Raw genomic sequence first — 20,967 nt, forward strand, 5'->3', positions numbered from 1 at the left:
CCATGGACTCTGATAGCTGTTTTGTGTTCTGGCACTAGATGTTACAGACTCGCTTTATTCATTTCTTCCTCTACAGACATGTTGTCAGCCATTGCATGTAAGAGCCCTGATTCCTTTTAGTGGGAAATGGTGTATGGAAACCACAGTCTGGAGGTGCTCATAATTATGAGGCTGGTCATTGTTTCTAGGCCTTTTCTATGGAGAGAGCATGTTTTCTGTCCAGCCCTTGAGTCACCTATTTCTTCAAGGAATGCTGGTTCCTTTTAGGGGACAGTGATATTTAGAAATGACAGTCTTGGCATCATGTAACTCCTGGTTCTCTGAACCAAGCAGGGAAATAGATGTAGGTATGTGTGCACGCACACATGCACCCTAACCTATTTCTAAATATTTATGTATATCAAAAATCACGGAGTTCTTCTTAATGCCTCAGAGTCTAGTGCAACGCTACAGAAGTTATTCCAGCCTTCTCCTTTTCTGTATTTGCAACTTGCTACTCTGACAGTGAAAGATTATGCCGATTATTCTCATACTTAGTATTCCCATTATTTATTATGCATTTACTTACTTGCTCAATTCTTCCTTTCTGTAACCAAATTCCTGGCCGGGCTGTTGGAAAGCTAAACTCCAGACATGCCAGTCTCCACTCTTCCCTGCGAGCACCAGCCAAAAGGTTGGCCCCAGACCCACCAGCCCCTATCCCATCAACTGAGCGAGTTGTTAGAAAGTCAATTCTGATAAAATTTGTAATGAATAAAGTATTACAAAAAAGAGTCTAGATGATTGAAAAACAACTCCATAGAATTTCTAGAAGAGGCAGAACTGTCAAAATTAAAAATTTCAGTGGATGGGTATATAAAGGTAGATTACACATATCTGAGTAAATGGAAAAATAGAACACGTTGTCCAAAATGCAGCATAAAAAACTTCTTAAGAAAGAGTGAAAATATGGAAGACAGTTTATAGGTCAGGGAAGATAGAGCAAGAAAGGTCTAATGGACATTTATTCTCAGTTTCAGAAGAATAAATTCTTATTTATTTCATAACATCTGAAATTATGGGAATTTGCCAGAATTGAGGAAAGATACCAATCCATACGTTAAAGAATCACAAGTAGAATAAATAAAAATAAATCTACATTTAGACTAATTATAGTACAGTTGAAGAACAGAGAAAGAGCTCTTAAAATCATCCAGAAATAAACATTACCTTCACAAGAGCAGCGGTTAAATTGGGAAATGACTTCTCAATGGCAGTCACAGAAGTTAGAAGGCGATGTATTGAGAAAATAGCTGTCCAACTGTAATTCTAAAGCTGGCAAAAATATCTTACAAGAAAATAAAATAAAGACTTTGTCAAAGAAAACTAATGAGGGAGTTTGCTTCAAGCCTTTCTCAAAAGAAATTCTAAAAGAAGATACTTGACACAGAAGGAAGTGTCAGATATCAGGAGTGAGTTATAGAAGGAAGAAGAACAAAGAAAGTTGCAAATGTGTGGGTGAGGGTAAAAGAACATCGACTGTTAAAGTACTTGTGGAATTAATATGAAAAGAGTTTGTAGCATTAAAATACAAGTCGCCAAGAAAACATAAGCCAGGAAGGGGGGAAAGGGAGTTGGAATAGTTTAAGATCTTTTAATGAGCAGCTCTGACTTTTATAATAAGCAGTTTTTAAAAAGGATATCTTGATATTCAGCCCAGAATATAGAACAGAAAGTAGAACAGCTTTCCAGTTTTTCAGACTTGAATATTTTGAATTTTCAGATTTTGAAATATTCAGTGTTAGTATAACATGCATCATGTACCAAAATAGGTTTACTCTTATCCGTTACTTTGAATTACTATATCCCTGTTGCTTTCCATTTGTTAATTGGTCAGCAATTAACAAATGTCTTCATTATTATTAATAAGTTACATGCTTTTCATTTCTACTTTTGTCTTGAAAATTTTACCAAAATTTTGATAGGCTAACAAAATATACTCCTAATTCCTTTCAGAATTATTTCCCAAATTGTCATACTTTAGAATGTTCTTTTATAACATGATATATGTTAGATTGATACATTATAATGATAAGTCATTATGATAACATAGTATGAAAGATCAGTAGTTTGGGGGAGGGTAGTATTGTTTAGCAACAGCATCTGCTTAACTGACTCAGTCTCAAGATAATATTAACCAGATGACTATAAAACTGATTATTTTCTTAGCAAATACTTTATTTTTATTTTAAATGTTTATTCTGTGTGTGTGTGTGTGTGTGTGAGAGAGAGGGAGAGAGCGCATGCATGTGAGCAGGGGAGGCGTAGAAGATGAGGGAAAGAGACAATACCAAGCAGGCTCCACGCTGAGCACAGAGCCCAGTGTGGCACTCAATCTCACTACCTGAGCTGAAATCAAGAGTTGGACACTCAACCTACTGAACCCCCCCGGGTGCCCCAGCAAATACTTTCGTAAGGTTAATAACATCAACTGTAAGTTTTGATTTGTATAACACTTTGGTATGTCAGATAGCCTGTTGGAGAATAATTATAGCAAGATTTAAAAATATTTTTATTTTTATTTATTTATTTTCTTAATGTTTATTTTTGAGAGAAACAGAGACAGAACGGGGGAGGGGTAGAGAGGCTGAAGCAGGCTCCAGGCTCTGAGCTGTCAGCGCAGAGCCTCACTCGGAACTCAAACTCAGAAACAGTCAGATCATGACCTGAGCCAAAGTCAGACACTTAACCAACTGAGCTACCCAGGCGCCCCCAGTCACTTCTTTCATTTTTTTTTTTTAATGTTTATTTATTTTTTGAAGGAGAGAGGGAGAGACAGAGCATGAGCGGGGGAGGGGCAGAGAGAGGGGGAGACACAGAATCCGAAGCAGGCTCCTGGCTCTGAGCTGTCAGCACAGAGCCCAATGTGGGCCTCAAACTCATGGACCACAAGGTCATGACCTGAGCTGAAGTCAGACGCTTAACCGACTGAGCCATCCAGGAGCCCCTTAAAATAACTTTTAAATTGGGGTGCCTGAGAGACGCAGTTGGTTGAGCATCCGATTCTTGACTTGGGCTGAGGTCATGATCTCACAATCGTGGGATCGAACCCCCACATTGGGCTCTGCGCTAACAGCATGGAGCCTGCTTGGGATTCTCTCTCTCTTTCTTTCTCTGCCCCTCCCCCACTTGCTCTCTCTCTCCCTCCCTCTTTCTCAAAATAAATAAAAACTTAAAAAAATATTTTTAGATTTAATTAAATTGTGATAAATCCATTTTGAGAGGGTATATCTCTGAAGCTAAGCTTTTTTTTTTTTTCTCTTTAACTTAGAATCATTTCTAATGAATCTCTTTCTCTATCATAGATCCAGTTAATCAGGAAATCCTAATGCATTTACTTTCAAAATACATCCAGAATTAAACGTTTTTCTAATGTTGACAGTACATCAGTAAACCCCCAAAACATTCATTTTTTTACTTAAACTTTTTCGTTGTAGCTTTTATTTTATTTAGCAACCCTCATGGGGCTAAAATTGAGGAGAAAATACCATATTTCGTTGCCTCTAAAATTGCAGATTTCTCTCACATTTTAACACTTTTGAGATTGGGATGCATGTTATATTCTACAGCTTGTCATAATTTAATTGGCAGTGTTTTTCCTTTTCAGTAGTATGTAACATAATGGTTTTTTAAATAATCAGTTGTAGCTTAGATTTGAAGAAATACCAAAATATGAAGAGTGATCTATTTACAACAGTTAGAATTACAAATACAGGTGTTAATAGATTACTTTAGTGTTTAAAATTTTTATTAGCAAATGTATGTATTTAAGTTTTATTATCAAATCAGTAACAACAGTATGACCCACAGAAGTACATAAATTGAAATTTTCTAACAATTTAAAATTGGTCATTTCATCATAATTGGCTATTCTGTCATAATAGTTAAAAAGTCATGTCTTACAGTATTACAGTTTTTAGAGTAGACCAGTAACTCTGCTTTACTCCCCCTCCATCCATACTTTTAAAACTCCTGTTCAGTTTCCTTTTGCCTCAAGCGAGAGAAGGAGGAGGTGTTCCTTGCAAAACACATTAAAAAAATATATATTTATTGAGCCCTTAACCCTCTGCAGGGTGATGAGAAGACGGTGCTCTTATCCTTGTCTTCCTGTAGCGTGTCGTTTTCGAGCAGACACCTGTCTGTGTCTCTGTTTCTCTGACAGACATAAAACCATTAAAGAACATTACAATGTTCTGTATAGCAAACGATTTTATTATTTTAAAATTACATGAATAATACTTCCCTTTCTTTAGAAACAAAGAAGCCCAACAATACTAAAGACTATATGCTTAAACATTAAAGTTCTTCTTTTCTTGTCCCCTTCCTCATATCCACTCAACCTCATCCCACGCTGTTTCCCTACAGTCATTTATCTTCCTAGTTTGGCTAGGTAGGCTTCCAGACTTTTTTCCTATCTATTTTCAAAGATGGGCATAGTTCTCTTGGTCTAGTGAGTGATCAGGTTGGTTTTTATTTTACACAGTGTTTCTGTGCCTTGCTTTATTAACTTCATGTGTCTTTAGAGTCTCCCGTCAATACGTACATATCCGCTTTATTCTTAGGTGAATTAAACAGAATGATCTGCCGTATTTTACTTGACCACCCCTATCATCAAATGTTAATGCAAAGTGAAAAATACTTGGTGCAGAGGACTTCATTTCTAACAGAAGTTAGAGCAAGTAACTTTGATACTCTGCAAACAAGTGACAGTCTGTAGAAAGGAATCTGTATAACTGGACCTCCTTTCCTTTTGTCATCTTTTGTTATATGCTTCATTCCATCCGGTGGAGGGCTGGGAACTGTTACAAGTGAAATGTGTTTGGTTTAATCTTCATTTTAGTCTCCAGTGATTACGTGCACTTTCCTCAAACCAGGATGCTGCTGTCAGTGAACTCTTTACGTAAATATTTAATAAATGTGTGAGAAGCACCGGGTGATGTGTGGAAGTGCTGAATCACTAACTTGTACACCTGAAATTAATATTACACTGTATATTAACTGGGATTTAAATCAACACTTAAGAAAATATTTAATAAACATGGTTTACTGATGGAGTGGTAAAAATTGCTAAAGAAAAACACATGGCTTGTTCTTCAACTTTTGAGTTTTAAGGTAATTGAGATAAATAATTTTGAAGAAAATTTGTGTGTAACATTCATTAGATACCCACAATGTACATTATATTTTATAAATAATATAAAGACTATATAATATAGAGACTATTTATGTATTTTTTAGTGTTTGTTTATTTTTGAGAGAGTATGATTGGGGGAGGGATAGAGGAAGAGGGGACAGAGGATCTGAAGCGGCCTCTGCACTGACAGCAGAGAGCCCGATACGGGGCTCGAACGCATGAACCGTGAGATCATGACCTGAGCCAACGTCGGACACTTAACCCACTGAGCCACCCAGGCGCCCCTAGAGAACATTTAGTCTTAAATAAGTTAAAGTAGTTTTAAGCAAAAGTGTCCAAGTTCTGCACTGACACTTACAATGAGATAGAATTTTTACTATTTAAACGCATGGAAAAAGTGACACGCTTCTCTTATCACTTACAAATATCCAACACCTTTGGGCTGCCTCTTAAATTGACCTAAATATGTGCATGGCTATAACCTTTAATATTATTTCTCTGAATTACTATGTGACACTCTTTTATTTTTAGCAAGCTTTTGTTTGTTCGTTTTTGTTTTAGTATATGCACATGCTAAAAGTTTTCAGAAGAAATAAACAAAAACTATAAAGCGAAAGACAAGTCTCTATTCTTCCTCAGTCCTCCATTTCCATTCTGTAGGTAACTACTATCCTTTAAAAATATTTGCAGAAAATTAAAACCACAGTGAAATACCACTATACACCTGTTACTAGAATGGCCCAAATCCTGAACACTGACAGCACCTAGTGGTGATAAAGAACTCTCTCATTTATTGCTGGTGGGAATGCAAAATGGGAAAGCCACTTTGGAAGACAGCATGGTGGTTTCTGAGAAAACTAAACATGTTCATGCCATACAATCCAGCAATCATGCCCCTTGGTGTTTACCCAAAGGGGTTGCAAACTTAAGTCCACAAAAAAACCCGAACACATATGCGTATAGCAGCTTATTTCATAATTGCCAAAACTTGGAAGCAACCAAGATGTCCTTCAGTAGGTAAATGGTGATAAAAAGTATTTGCATGTCTTTCCAGGCATTTTCTGGGTATATCCAAGTAGGTGTGTACATGTAATTTTCTTGTATACCTCAGTGGGATCATATTATAGGTATTATTCTATCCCATCCATCTTTTCATTTAATAATCTGTATTACTAAGGAATCTGTAGATGTCTCTCGTTAACAGGGTAGATTTCCAAGAAACAGACTCTTAACTCTAGAGAACAAACTGATGGTTACCAGAGGGGCGGGGGTGGGGGGATGGGTTAAATAGGGGACCGGGATTAAGGAGTGTATGTGTTGTGATGAGCACCTGGTGATGTCTGGAAGTGTTGAATCACTGTATTATACACCTGGAATTAATATTACACTAACTGGAATTTGAATACAATTTTTTAAAAAATGGTATAGATTTACCATTTTACAGTTTTGGTTTTTTGTCTTTTTACTGTTACCAACAAAGTTGCTTGATCATTCTTGCACATATATCTGTATCTTTTATTATTATCTTTTATTATTTTATTACTATCTTTTATTATTTTCTTAACTCACATCCTTAATTCCCTAGTGCCTCTTTAAGTCCATTCCTTATTCTCTTGCAGAACTGTGACTATAATGTATATTATATGATTGTATAAATTAGACTTAGATTTACACACACATAAGAAGTATATGCATAAAAAGTTTTCAAGAAGGGTGTACAGGTTTTCCCTTGCTATCCAAAAAGTAGAGTGTTCCTATAAACCACTTCATAAGCCGAAGTGGCTTAAAGCACTGAAGCAGTACCATTTCATAGAAGTTGAAAATTCTCTTTGGATTTCTTGCAGTTAACAAAAACAAATATGAGCATAGGTCTTTTGTAAAAGTGAAGGGACTCAAAGGAAACTTTGCGGGAAGTGGGAGAAACCTGTATAAGATGCAATTAACTGTGATTATCTTTGGATAGAGGGACCTACAGAGGTTGAGGGTGGTGGAGACTGTTACTGTTCATACTTAAGTTTCGGTATAGCTTGAACTTTTAACAATTTCCTTATATTGTGATTTAAAAAAATTAAAATGAAATTAGAAATTCTGGTTTATGTCCATAAGAAGCTATGCGGTTGGATAGATAGGGTATATATAGTTAAATCCAAACAAAAAAGCAAAAATACATCATTAATGTGGTATTTGCTACTTTTAAAAACACTTAAATACCTATAAATATTCAGGAAAAGGGGATAAAAACCTATCGAACTCTTATTATAGGTGAACATCAAAGGATTTCAGTAGATGAGCTATGTTTCAAGCATATTGTCACCCTTTTATTTCCATTAAGTCTGTTTCAAGTAGGATTTAAAGACAAAATACTGGAATCTGTCATCCGTATGTGTTAAAGCTAAGCTAAAGCTTTTATCATCTTCTTTCTAAGTCTGCCAGAAATTCCTCCCAATCAATTCTTGAAACGTGGAAGTTTTCGGTCACTGGACAGTTTCTAAGTGATCCCTCCATACCTTACTTGAAAACCATAACCTTGAAAATACTGAACTGGCCTCCCAATTAATACTTCTCATTCCCATATGGTTAATCTCCTGGGATTTATACACATAGTACCTCCTCACCTAGAATACATTCTTTAGGCACTTACTATATTTCTAATAAGTGACATTGTGTTTAAGGATTTAGCTCACAGGCTCTTGTTTATTTATTTTATTTTCTCTGGATTTCTGAATTTGCTTTCATAGGAGTTATTTTTACTTTGAGGACAGATTTACATCCTAGACCTTATTAAATTATCATACATTCTTAGAATTTCTTGGGTATGACCCACATTTGCGGGCTTCTCATATTTTGATACCTTTAAACTTAGTAGACATTTCTATAATACCGAAATTGACAATTTCTACTAATCTGCTTGTGCTTCTGAGATGTTTCTGGAAAGGCAGGAGTAAGTGTATGTAGGGGTAAGCCCCCCCAGAAAGCCTGAGCAAAGTCAGGTTGGTGGAGTTGCTACACTTTTATCAGCACTACAGTTTGTGCTTTCTCTTGAGAATTTGTTTTAAAAAGAAGAGGGAGGGGCACCTGGGTGGCTCACTTGGTTAAACGTATGACTCTTGATTTTGGCTCAGGTCACAATCTTACGGTTGGTGAGTTCGAGCCCCATGTCGGGCTCTGCACTGACAGCATGGAGCCACTTGGGATTCTCTCTCTGCCCTCTCTCTCCCTGCCCTTCCCCTGCTTGTGTTCTGTCTCTCAAAATAAGTAAACTTAAAAAAAAATAATAAAAAGAAGAGGGGAAATTCTGTTAAAACAGAAGTTTTAATGAATCTTTTGCTGGCCATGGCCTTTCTTTCTGAATACTTTTCCTCTGGATAGTACCTGTTAGCTATTGTGAGGACATTATATTTTATCACCTAATCACCTTCTTGGCCTTAATTGAATCTTCATAGAATATGGCTAAAAATTAATTTGGTGTATCAGTTTCATGTATTCTTGTTAACAGAAGAAAGCAAGGATTGGGACTTAGGTTTGAATTGTTTGTTTGCTACGTATTAGTTTACGTGTCTTGAGGAAGCTGGTTTATTCTCTCAACTGTAACAAAGGTTAATATGAGAATTAAATTAGATACTGTTAAATGCAACATCAAAACATAGTTTTAATAAATGGTATCTAGTTGCAGAAGAGGTAGCAGTCAGAAGTAATGATAGTTAGCCCTAGTAGTTAAAACAGTTGTGACTTCTGGTTTTGTTTTGTTTGTAGGAAAAGTGATTTCTCTAATTCTTTCTTCAAGAATTGTACATCAGGTATCCATCTTTCCAAAATGGAAAACTAGTAAATAATGATAGGATTTAAAAATCATGAATACATTTGTATACAGTCTTATAAAAGAATGAGAAATAATATAGAGGCGTCTGGGTGACTGAGTTGGTTAAGCATCCGACTTCAGCTCAGGTCATGATCTCATGGTCTGTGGGTTCAAGCCCCGTGTTGGACTGTGTGCTGACAGCTCGGAGGCTGGACCCTGCTCCAGATTCTGTATCTCCTGCTCTCTCTGCCCCTCCCCTGCTTGCTCTCTCTCTCTCTCTCTCTCTCTCTCTCAAAAATAAACTTAAAAAAAAAAAAAAGAATGTAGACTCTGAAATTAGACTGGTATAAATACTGACTCTACCACTTATTACTTGTACATGTGTAACTTTCATACATGTGTAACTACTACCTTATCTGTAAAATAGAGATAAAAACAGTATAGACACCTCATAGGGTTATCATAAGAATAATTCAGGCAGAGTATGTAGCATAGGACCTAAAAGGTATTATAAAGTAATTTTATTTAAAAAAAAACTTCTTTTGGTTAAATATATATTATTCAATTTTATTTATTTCTTTTTTTAATTTTTTATTTTTTATTAAAAAAAAATTTTTTTTAATGTTTATTTATTTTTGAGACAGAGAGACACAGAGCATGAACAGGGAGGGGCAGAGAGAGAGGGAGACACAGTATCTGAAACGGGCTCCAGGCTCTGAGCTGTCAGCACAGAGCCCGACGCGGGGCTCGAACTCACGGACCGTGAGATCATGACCTGAGCCGAAGTCGGACGCTTAACCGACTGAGCCACCCAGGCGCCCCTTCTTTCTTTTTTTTCTTTTTTTTTTTTTTTCAATGTTTATTTATTTTTGGGACAGAGAGAGACAGAGCATGAATGGGGGAGGGGCAGAGAGAGAGGGAGACACAGAATCAGAAACAGGCTCCAGGCTCTGAGCCATCAGCCCAGAGCCCGACGCGGGGCTCGAACTCACGGACCGCGAGATCGTGACCTGGCTGAAGTCGGACGCTTAACTGACTGCGCCACCCAGGCGCCCCTCTTTCTTTTTTTTAAAATCAAATCAAGAGTTGGATGCTTAACCGACTGAGCCACCCAGGCACCCCCCGAGTATTATTTGTTGTTGTTGTTGTTATTTACATTTCATCCTTATAAAATAGCCACAGCAGTTTTGAAACAAAAAGTGCTGGAATCATGAAACATTTTTGTAGTGAGTTTTCCTTACGGCCATGTATTATTTTTTCCTGTAGGTTCACAATATTCTTGCAGAAATGGTGATGGGGGGGATGGTGTTGGAGACCAACATGAATGAGATTGTTACACAAATTGACGCCCAGAATAAACTGGAGAAGTCTGAGGTAAGAATGGAAAGTGCTCTAGGTAATGAAGGTAGAAAGCATGATCACGAATTATGCATGATGTGTAGCTTTCACCGTTTGTCCTTCAGTATCACCCTTTAAGGACAGCTGAGAGGCTTCTTCAGGTTATAAAAAATGGAATATACATATCTTAGTATGTTCAATGTTCTGTGACTATTATCCACCTGATAGTGTTGTCTATTCTCTTTTAGTCACAGTTGTAACTGCCTTGGGTAATAAACAGTTCAGATTCTTATTGCTTGAAAATTAAAGAGATTAGATATTCAAATAATGAAATCAGGATTTGCCCTACCAAACCTAATTCAGTAATTATCAAGGAAATCCAAGAACTGATATTTTTGAAGACTTATAAATTTAGTGTCACAGAACTATTTCTGGGACAGGAGAGGAGAGGAAATGGGATTCTCATGAGGAATAGAGCATTTCACTTGTTATGGTTTCAGTTGGGGCTTAGCAAGCCTGAGTGAACACTGAAAAAAAAATTCATTGCCTTAATTGCTTAATTCTGGATCCTTCTCAGAGGTCACTTACAAGTTGGCTAAGGCACATATTTTGTACACTGATACATGCATTCATGGCTTTTACTGCATTCTAGATGAGAAAGATTTGGTTAGTCATACATACCTAACTTTGTTCTTTTAGATTAGGTGCATGAGAATCAACCAGCACTTTAGCATTGTATACAGTCCTGCTTGAGAATTTTAGTGATTCTTTCCTCAAGTACTGAATATCAATAACAGGTACTGTAGCTGAGCCACTCAAGTTCACACGATTTTGGTTGTTTCTTGTTATAATAGTGGAAGTTTAGAAAGATGAATAGTCTTGATATCTCATTCAACACTGTATTTGCTACCTTTGATATTTATAGTCATAACTCAGATTAGAAAAACAAATTGTATATTTATAATTATTAGTTCAAGTTCAGGTGTTTGGTTGATTTAAAGTAAATATTACTATAAAAGCAGCAAGGTATTAAAAATATGCTAGCATTAATTTACAACAGGTGAGTTCTAAAGAGTTTTTATCTTGTTGGTACTTTAAAGGATCAGTTTAACATAATAATGCTATGCTCATTGGAATAGAATGAAACATAGGATGATGGATAAATCCAGCATCTGAAAATTAGAAACAGTTGAAGCTTTGTTGAACATTTTCCAGTGTTTTCCAATAGCTCTGGATTTCTCTTTATCTCAATTTACCATCCCTATGATTGCCCAAAAGAGATACTTGTAATGGTGAAGAGCTTAAAATTATGATTCTTTTCAATGACTATGTATAGGCTGTGTGTTCTACGGCCATTTTTAAAATACTGGTTTTTGAAAAGGGAAAACAAACTAGATTAATACAGAAAGCTTTGTTTTAGGACAAGGTAAAGAGCCAGAATATTATTGACTATAGTTGGTTTGTCTTATTGTTTAGTATAGTAAGAGATTTACTATAACCTCTGAGCTGTAAAGTTTTAAGTGATAACTTAAAATTTATGTAATCTGTTAAAACTTGCTTTACAAAAATGTATGGATATAGATTGTAAATGCCAAGAGACAGTGACACGATCCATTAATAATCTCAGAAATGAATGGAAATGTGGTAATTCATGATTTCTGTGTGATTATCTGTAAAAATATATTGACCTTTTGTCTGGAATATTCACATTCCAGGTATTTATTTAACTTCTTTTCATGGATGGTGTCCTCCTTTTTTTTTTTTTTTTTTTTTTTGGCCTTGGTTTGCTATTTATAATACTGACAGAAGTCATGAAGGACCTATTATAATTGCATAATGGATATTTGTTTTCTGATTGTCCAGTACAACTTTGTTAATGAGGCAGTTTTTCTTATCTGTGAAAAGCAGTAAAATACAAAATTTACATTTTCAATGGAAATCATTATAAGAATACTGTAACTTACAAAAAAGTCTTTTCACAGAACCATTTCTACTTAAAATGGTTTTAAGTACTGGTGAAAAAAGTACTGATATTTTTCATCCACTGATCATCTTTTAACTCACACAATCTGCTGTTATCTGGTACAAATTAGGAGAAAAAGAAAATCTGGGAATAAACCACAACATTGTTTTTTATCAAGTATATCTCTAGATGTGATGTCTGCTAATGTTTTAAAGTAGGATTTTGAATTCAAGTGAGGCCATGTAGTCCTGATCATATTTTCAGAAAAATAATGTTGACTTGGTGTAATTTTTCCGTAGTTTTAATACGTATGTTTTGAAGACTACCACCTTTATTCCAGACACATTGAAATGTCGGAAGTTTTCATATGGGTTCCATTTCCCTGTTTCTCTTAACTGGGCATTTGTACCAAATATACGAATGATTATAGAATCATCCAGAATTATTTGAGGACACACTATAAGCTTTTTTTTTTTTTTTATCTGATTCTTACTAACTTTTAGTTAAAATGCAAGCAAACACTTGCCAAGAAAGAATCAAATTCCAGAATATCATGGTTGATGAAAAGACCTGGGGGGGTACCATTTTTAAGATTAATTTAAGTGATATTTAGAATATCATTTATCTTTTAGAAATCAGCCTAGGTATATTTAAGGTTAAACCTCTTGAGATGCAACATGGGTATATCTAGGTGCCTTTACCTTGTCAGAAATTGAAGAGTTTATTATTTTGGCTTAAAGGTAGTATATTTCCAGTGACAGTTGGAAGTGAACCACCTCAGTTCCCAGTGTAAGCGAAGATCAGCCAGATCTTTAAGGACAGTAGAAACAACCATATGCTCTGAATGTATTTTCATCTATCCTGATGTGACAGAAAAATGGTTTACTAACAATGGGGTCTGGGAAAAGGTTTAAGCTGGGAGGTTGATGGGTTTGGGGGAAGGTGTCAGAGGCACTGAGGAATACAGGACTCCCTGGGGGTGGGGGTAGAGGGGTGGAGTTGGGGAGACTTGTTAGCTTTTATGTATTTCATGTTATTTTTAAGATGAATAAATGGGATAAATGGGTCTGAATATAGTCACTACTTTTTTAAAGTCAGTCTTCTTTTTTTCCCGAACATCCTGATCTTTCTAGCTCTTTCCATTCTTCTCTCTTACAGACCTTTATCTTTCAATCTCCCAGACAGGACAGGTAGACAAGGTATTGCTGACTTTGAGAAAAATGTACTTTAACAAAGGGAAAGCAAAATGATGTCAAAGGCAATTAATTATTTAGGCCAGACTCAAAAATTCTTTGTGTTAATGAACCCATGTAGTCCCTGTAGCCAATTTTCCATTCTAGTTTCTCCTTGTAGTTTCTTCATCTTTTATTGGACTTACTGTATTTTACTAGTATCTCATCGATGTCATGTTTGTTGTGTTTTGTCTGCCTGCATTGTGAAAGGAAAGTAAATTTTTTGTTCTTTTTTTTTTTAACATCGTCATTTAACTGACAAATTACATTTGTAGAAATGACAGTTTACTTTTATATAAAAATTTAGAGTTTATTTTGAGAATCATATGGTAGAATCAATCTTAATTTAACTCTCACAGCTAGTTTTTTCTCCATCTTTCAAATTAGAATTCTAACATAAAATTGCCTGCTGAATTTTGGAAACTGTGCTTTGAAAACTAAAGGCTTCATGAACCTTTAAAGTTTTGCATACAAAGTGAGAAGCAGTGAAGGCTTAGAATAGTGACTTAAATAGTACTTTCTCTCTCCCCATAATGGTTTTCAGTTCCAAAGTCTTAACAGAATTGCTTTTATGTTTTTGACTAACAAGTACATATTAAAAGTGGCCAACAAAAAGTATCAGATAACAAGTCTAAAGTTGCACTAAATGTTCTAAAAATTGGAATTAAATATTTTGACCAAAATAAAATGGCTTTCCAGTATAGCAACCTTCTGACATCCCAAACATATTAGAATAAGACTCAGTAGACTCCTAGCTTCATAAAACTCTATATTCTCTGACATTTCCTGTGCATTGTTTTACACCCTAAATTAACTGTGTAAAGTATTTTTTAGAAATTTCAATCTAAATGATGATGAACAGCTTTTTCTGTACAAAAATGAAAATGCTTATAGGCCTCCATTAAAAAATTTCAAAGTGAAAATACTATATTGAGTCCCATAGAGGGAAACAAAAATTTGAATTCACAAGTTAGATGACCCACTTGACTAATTAGAAAAATGCTACTGAGAATTTGGCATTGTTTTTCAGCCGCGAATTTATTACTTTCTGGATGGGTTTGAGAAACTGCAGCATACAGGTGGCTTATCTTATCCCAAGATTGCAGGTTGTGTCATGAAGCTAGGAGTACGACGTTTGGTCCTTAGATCTGTATTACTTTATCCCTGGAATAGAAAATCCATAATGGTCTCATTTACTCCACTGATCCACGTCACTGCCAATTTCTACGTTCTAGTCTTTGATGTATGTCAGATTGTTATTTTCTAGCCAAGAACTGCTTGGGTCTGTTAACTTCCATCACGAGAACTAGTAATTAGATTTCTTCTCTTTTGAAATCAAGTTTCTATTTTCAAAGAGCAGAGAGTAAGAAAAGCGGCCCTGAGACACAGTGATGTTGGAAGGTCAGGTTGTGAGTTGGTCCCTGCTTCTTACCTTGACATGCAGTTATTCTATTCTTCTACAAAATTACAGTGAGGACCTCCTGAGGTCATTGGCACAGTCAGAACTAGTTCTGTTAAATCTGCGAATTGGGCACGAATCTGCTATATTTATTTCACACAGGCAAATCCTGTGCTTGAAATGAAAATATACCTGAAGATTACATAAAATGGATTATATGATTGGGAAGGGTTATAAATTTTTAAATATTCTAATTATGATAAAACTTTTTGATAAAATGTTCCAGTTCTTGCTCCCTAAAGGACTGTCATTAGCAGCATTTCTAACCTGTTTGTTTCTAATTGTAATATTAAAGCACTGCCTTTAAAGCAAAGAACAAGCCTGTTTCAAGATCCCAGATTAAGTTATTCTACCTTACGTCAGAAAGTAAAATACTGACATTTCCTATTTTGCTCAAAACGTGCATTCAAGAACTGCCATTATTTTGTTAATGATTTTGAGTCTGAAACCATTTAATACTGTGTTTATTAATGTTGATGTTCTTTCACTTTGCTGTTAGGTCAAAATTATGAATGTGCATATAGCAGCTGCCAGCAGGAAGGGTGGGGAAAGGTTTCAGTAGGTACAAATTAATCCCCCTACCATCTTACTTGGCATTTCAAGCTGGGAAAAATATTTCAAGATGGTAGGATAGTATTTTATGTCTTAGATGAAATAAATATCTAGATTCTTTCCTTTTCCCTTCGAGAAAGTTAATTGCTTTATTGCATGAGGAGAAGGGAGCCTTTGAAATATATTTTAGCAATGCTGCTTTTTCACTTTTGCTTGCACATATTTTGTTTATTTTTGGGTCTGGCAATTTAAAAACAAAATCAAAAACAAATCATATCCATCCATTACTATCTTTGTGATTCAAGTGCTTGAAATTTTCGAGAGTATGTCTGTATAAGTCTTCTATCTGTTTGGCCTCATTTTGGTATACTTGCAGACTTCATTTTGTTTTCTTTCTCTTAATTCTGTTAATTTATTTAATCCCATGGGAGAGAAAACATGACCATCCTTTTATATACTGTACCTCATTCTCTCATCCAATTCATACTCTTAACTGCTTTGGAGTCACATATTTATTTTTGTTAGTGGAGTCGCTGCAGTCGGCCTGCCATGGTGGTGCTCGAGTACAATAACATAGACAGAAACAAGTTATTTCTCCAGTAGGGTTTCATTCTTTTTATTTCTGCTTTGTGTCAGCTGCGTAATCTCAGATCTTTAAGAGAGCTATGTTGTGCTGTCAGAGTATCTTAATTTTACATTTTACATTGTACACACTACTAACAAGTCAGGTAAGCCTAATTTCTGTAAATTTTAGTGTCCAAAAAAACCCAAACAAACTAGTACACATTATCTTGTTGCTTTGAATGTATGTTACTGAAGGAAAAATAATCTTACTAAGATAAAATTTACTTTATACCTCTCTGTTGGCAAACTAATCTCCTGATGGCAAATTACCTCATTTATATTTTTTTCTTTAATAAAAATGTTTCAGACTTCACTGTCGTGGAAGTCTGAAAAAGAAATTTGTTTTACAGCACTTCTGGTATTGACCACCTGAATAGTCTTTTTTTTTTTTTTTTAAAGCCCTTCATTTTTATATAGAGATATTGAAAGCTCATTTAAGCATCTGTTTACTGATCAGCAGTCCCACTTACATTTTTCTTATATTTTATATTCTGCAGAATCTGATTTCTTAAAATGTTAGTTTAATTAAAACTTAATTGAAGTACACATTACAGATTTTTTTTATTATTTCCTACCATTTAAATTCATGACTTACTACACAAAAGTGTTGAACATGCTTGAGAAATAATTTGATTCTCTTAATTCATTTGCGTGTTCTGAATAGTTACCATCCTTTGCATGTCTACGGCTTGCTGCTTATGTTTAGAGGAATTGTAGTTTGTTGTACTTAGAAACTTCTTTTGGTTTTACATAATAAGAACTTGGCACATATATGTTATTTAAATCAATTGCTATATTGACTTTATGTATTCTCATTAGCAGCTAACAGTCGACACCATCTTTGGTCACAAAGAAACGACTTAATCTAAAGAAATTTAACAGGACGCATTTTTATTCTCATTTTCTTTGCTCAGGTTCAGTCTAGAGCTGTTCATGGTACAGGGTGGTATGGAAAAGAAGGCTTTCTGACAATGACATTTAATACTGACAAAAATTATTTTCACTCTTTATAAAAGTTAAAACCATAGCATCCAGTAACACACACACACATACCTACTTTCTCTCTCTGTCTCAGTAATAAAGTCCTCTAATAATTCCTGCCTTTTGAAATATTTGTATTCAAGTATCTTATCAATACTTTTTCATAATCTACTCATCATTTGTACCCTGTATAGACACATCCAAGTAAAAATGGTGGCAAATGGTTTTTAATTAGAAAGATACGAGCTCCAGGATGGCTGTAATTCTGTAAAATAATTTTTGTTCCTTGGCAGAAACAGATTTTGGGTGAAAGGAAGAGAGCCTATAAGATGGATCCTTCTTTGTTCCTAAACCATTCTAAATTTTGGTAGCTAGACGTTGAACTTGAGATAATCAGGTTAAAGACCCTTTTGAATAAATATGCAATATTTATTCATATCTCCAACATCTTTTGGGGGTACACAAATTAACTGCATTGCTTCAGGTAGGTATAAATGTAGAGGTCAATGAAAAACAACTAACCTCTATTCACTTACAAAAATTGAATACTCCAGCCCTATTCATTTTTAATTGGATATGGAGTGTTTCATTTATATCACCCTGTCACCCTTATCATTGCCTGTGTGGACCATAGCTATTATTAATATTATTTTACTGATTTTTCTATTATTTCCAATTCTGACTTGATAATCCATGGCTTTTATTTCATTGCTTAACAATGTTTGTATCCTTTATTCAGCAAATAGTTTACACTGGCCTATTTTGTATCAGTCAAGATTTTTCTCAGGTAACAGCTTTATTATTACTCTTATTTTAATTAACAAAAGAGGTAGGATTACATATGAGAAAAAGACCTAAAGTTCAAAAAGGGACTTAAAACTAGTGTTTCTAATTACACAGACATTGTCTCATATGTGTAATTGAAGCAAAGTGGAAGATTTGTTTCTGTTACCTAATTGTCTGCTTTTGTGCAAGATGATGTGTGCCACTGAATTCAGACGTGTTTGTTGGCTTTCTTATATCACCTGAATAAAAATGGATGAAATCTAAATATAAATTAAATCCCAAAAGTATGAAGACTCTTGTAGCTATTTGAGAAAGATGATACATTTGCATTTTTCTTTTAAATTTTAAGCATACTTTCTTTCAAAATTATTTCACAGATTATAAATTTCCCTATTAAGAATAAAGCCAAGTATCGTACACTAATGCTACTAGAAGCTTTAAAATTCAGTTATTTATAGAAATACTGCCTTTTGTATTTATGCTATTCTGTCTCTAAATTTGGATATTGTAAACTGAACATATGTCATTGAATCTACTTTATATGACAAAGTATTTTTAATCATTATATTGTCTCTAATGCATCGAAGGGTTGAAAAGATCCTCTTTGTTGCAGTTTCATTTTCAGGCAGAACTGTTCTCTTTGGACTGAGGCTTTACTTGAAAAGCCTGATTTTTTTTTCAATGTTTTAGAACTTTCCTAGAAAAGTTTAGAAGAGCCTCCACAATTACAAGAATTTTTTTAAAAAAAAATTTGTCGTTTTGAAATGTTTTAAGGAGTTGGCTCTAAGTAAAGAAACTAAGCAAGCATGATCTATTACTTTCAGTTTTTATTTCATAGCACAGTTTGATAATAAATGCTATTTCAAAAGCAAAAAGAAAACAAAAAACAATAACAACAACAACAACAACAAAAAACAAACCCAAATCCATCATGTTGTTGCAAGAGATGTTTAAAAAAGAACTAATGTAAAATATGCCTCATGCTTCTATTATAAGTCAGTAAGTCAGGATATAGGTGAAGATGTAGTTTTTGTCATCTGCATATTGTATGTGGTATCTAAGCACAGGTTAATTTATTTGTATGTAAATCTTTGCGTTGTTATCATTGCATGTATTCGCTGTACTTTTTAATGTGTCAACTGTTTTCTCTTTATAGATTAGAATTTCAAAGTAACCATCCCATACCAATTCCAACTACCATCTGGTCTCTAAGCTTGTTATATGAAAATCTTTTATCATTGTCCTCCATTTTTAGTGTTTTTTGATGAGCTACACCTGAGTTGTACATTTTCTTTTTCTTTTATTTGCTTCTGTATACAGGCTGGCTTAGCGGGAGCTCCAGCCCGTGCTGTATCAGCTGTAAAGAATATGAATCTTCCTGAGATCCCAAGAAATATTAACATTGGTGACATCAGTATAAAAGTGCCAAACCTGCCCTCTTTTAAATAAAAAAAATTTAAAAAGGCCACTCCCAGGTAAAATCCAGGGGGAAAAGTCATCTAAGTTTACCATGCAGTTGTTTACCAAAAATAGAGGAGGAGAGTCTTAACTTTTGCTCTTGGATTGAAGTCAAGGTACTGTAGAGAAGTTGTGTAAAACCCGTACGGAAGTTCAATGTTGCTTTTCCTGCTCAGTGATTTTGAAGAAATGGGGTAGTTCCAGTGTGATACTTCACTTTCTTTTCTAAACTGCATTCCCGTGCCCACCTAAGGCATGCCTCTATGTATTGGCTACTACAGTATTTCAAAAGGTGTGTGAGACATTTCTTTCAACTATGTACAATCCAAACTGTTGGTGTTTTGTATGGATCACAAGTGCAGCATTCCATAGTTCTTTCTGTTATTTGTCACACTTGTTATTTAAAGAACCAAGTATGTATTGCATGAAAACATTATGATCTTTTTCTCTTAGTTTAAATAAACTCCAAGGTAACTGGACTTCTAAAGCACCTTTCTGTTTGCCTGATATCTACTTTAGCAATAATTTTTTTACGACCCTCTGACTCAACAAAGTAAATAAAAGTATATTTTATCACTGTTAAGCAGCCGTTGATGTTGATTTATTTAATTGAATAAATATTCAAAAACTGGTGAAATCATTCTAAAACTCCATTATTTCAGAAGCCAAGTGTATGAGGTCACACACTGTGTAGAGAACTGGGGTGGGAGATGACAGATTTTTTTCTAAAATCCGTACTGAGAAATTGCAACATCTTGTTTTATACAGATAGGTTTAAGTCTTTCATCCGGCCCCTTCTCCCTTCTTGCTCAGATGACAAAAAACAGTTGTGGCAAATACCTCGTTGCTTTTGAACACAAACCCCTGCGGGGCTCCACTTGACTGTTGCACCCCAAAGTCAAGCTGTTTTCTTTTCTTTTTTTTTTTTTTTAATGTTTATTCATTTTTGAGAGCGAGAGAGACAGAGCACGAGCTGGGGAGGGGCAGAGAGAGAGGGAGACACAGAATCCAAAGCAGTCTCCAGGCTCCCAACTGTCAGCACAGAGCCCAGAGCCCGAGGCGGGGCTCGAACTCACAGACTGTGAGATCATGACCTGAGCCGAAGTCGGACGCTCAACCGACTGAGCCACCCAGGTGCCCTAAGCTCATTGTTTTCTTAAGTTTCATCACTCATGTTCTGATTTCTCACTATTGGTCCACACTTTCTTATTTGCTCTTCTCTTCTGGACCGTGAATTGGGTTCCTCTTCCAGTTAGGCCGAAGTTTGTTTTTCTTGTTTTTTGTTTTCGTGATTTTTACAATTCTAGTCCTTCTCAGATGTTCTCTTCGACACATTTCCTTAGATTTGTGGCACGTGTGAATTTTACCCCACGAGCTCTGGGATGTAAGAAAAGTCATTTTTTTTTTTTACGGAACTGTCAAAATGAGAACCATCTGTAACGTTGCTGCAAATTGATCCCTAGAATATACTGTTAAGTGAGAAAAGCAAGATGGAAAAACATATTAGTCAACAGTTGGGCAAAACCAGCTGACACAAGGCTAATTTTATAATAAACGGTTGGATGTCTTGTGTAGCTTATTGATACTGTATTGAGTGTGAAA

General features: G+C 35.2%; 1 protein-coding gene and 1 long non-coding RNA gene across 6 annotated transcripts in view; one reads left to right on the plus strand and one right to left on the minus strand.

The window, feature by feature from the left end:
- Positions 1-19,948, plus strand: part of AP3S1 (adaptor related protein complex 3 subunit sigma 1) — a 77,986-nt gene extending 58,038 nt beyond the window's left edge. For 2 of the 5 annotated variants that reach the window (XM_045486212.1, XM_045486198.1), the window contains 3 exons: positions 10,239-10,346; positions 13,432-13,472; positions 19,228-19,353. In XM_045486212.1, the coding sequence (XP_045342168.1) occupies positions 10,239-10,346; positions 13,432-13,467 (144 nt within the window). In that variant the 3' untranslated portion in view covers positions 13,468-13,472; positions 19,228-19,353. Of the gene's footprint in view, positions 1-10,238; positions 10,347-13,431; positions 13,473-17,860; positions 17,909-19,227 lie in introns of all 5 variants that reach the window. The other 3 variants (XM_045486180.1, XM_045486190.1, XR_006714326.1) reach the window with 2 other exon arrangements.
- Positions 19,949-20,713: 765 nt separating this feature from the next.
- The window catches only part of LOC123602060, a 35,570-nt gene continuing 35,316 nt past the window's right edge, over positions 20,714-20,967 (minus strand). Inside the window, exon 4 of the long non-coding RNA XR_006714346.1 lies at positions 20,714-20,834. This is a non-coding gene — a long non-coding RNA (uncharacterized LOC123602060). The remainder of the gene's footprint in view (positions 20,835-20,967) is intronic.

The sequence above is a fragment of the Leopardus geoffroyi genome, chromosome A1, assembly GCF_018350155.1.
Source record: "Leopardus geoffroyi isolate Oge1 chromosome A1, O.geoffroyi_Oge1_pat1.0, whole genome shotgun sequence".
NCBI lineage: Eukaryota > Metazoa > Chordata > Mammalia > Carnivora > Felidae > Leopardus > Leopardus geoffroyi.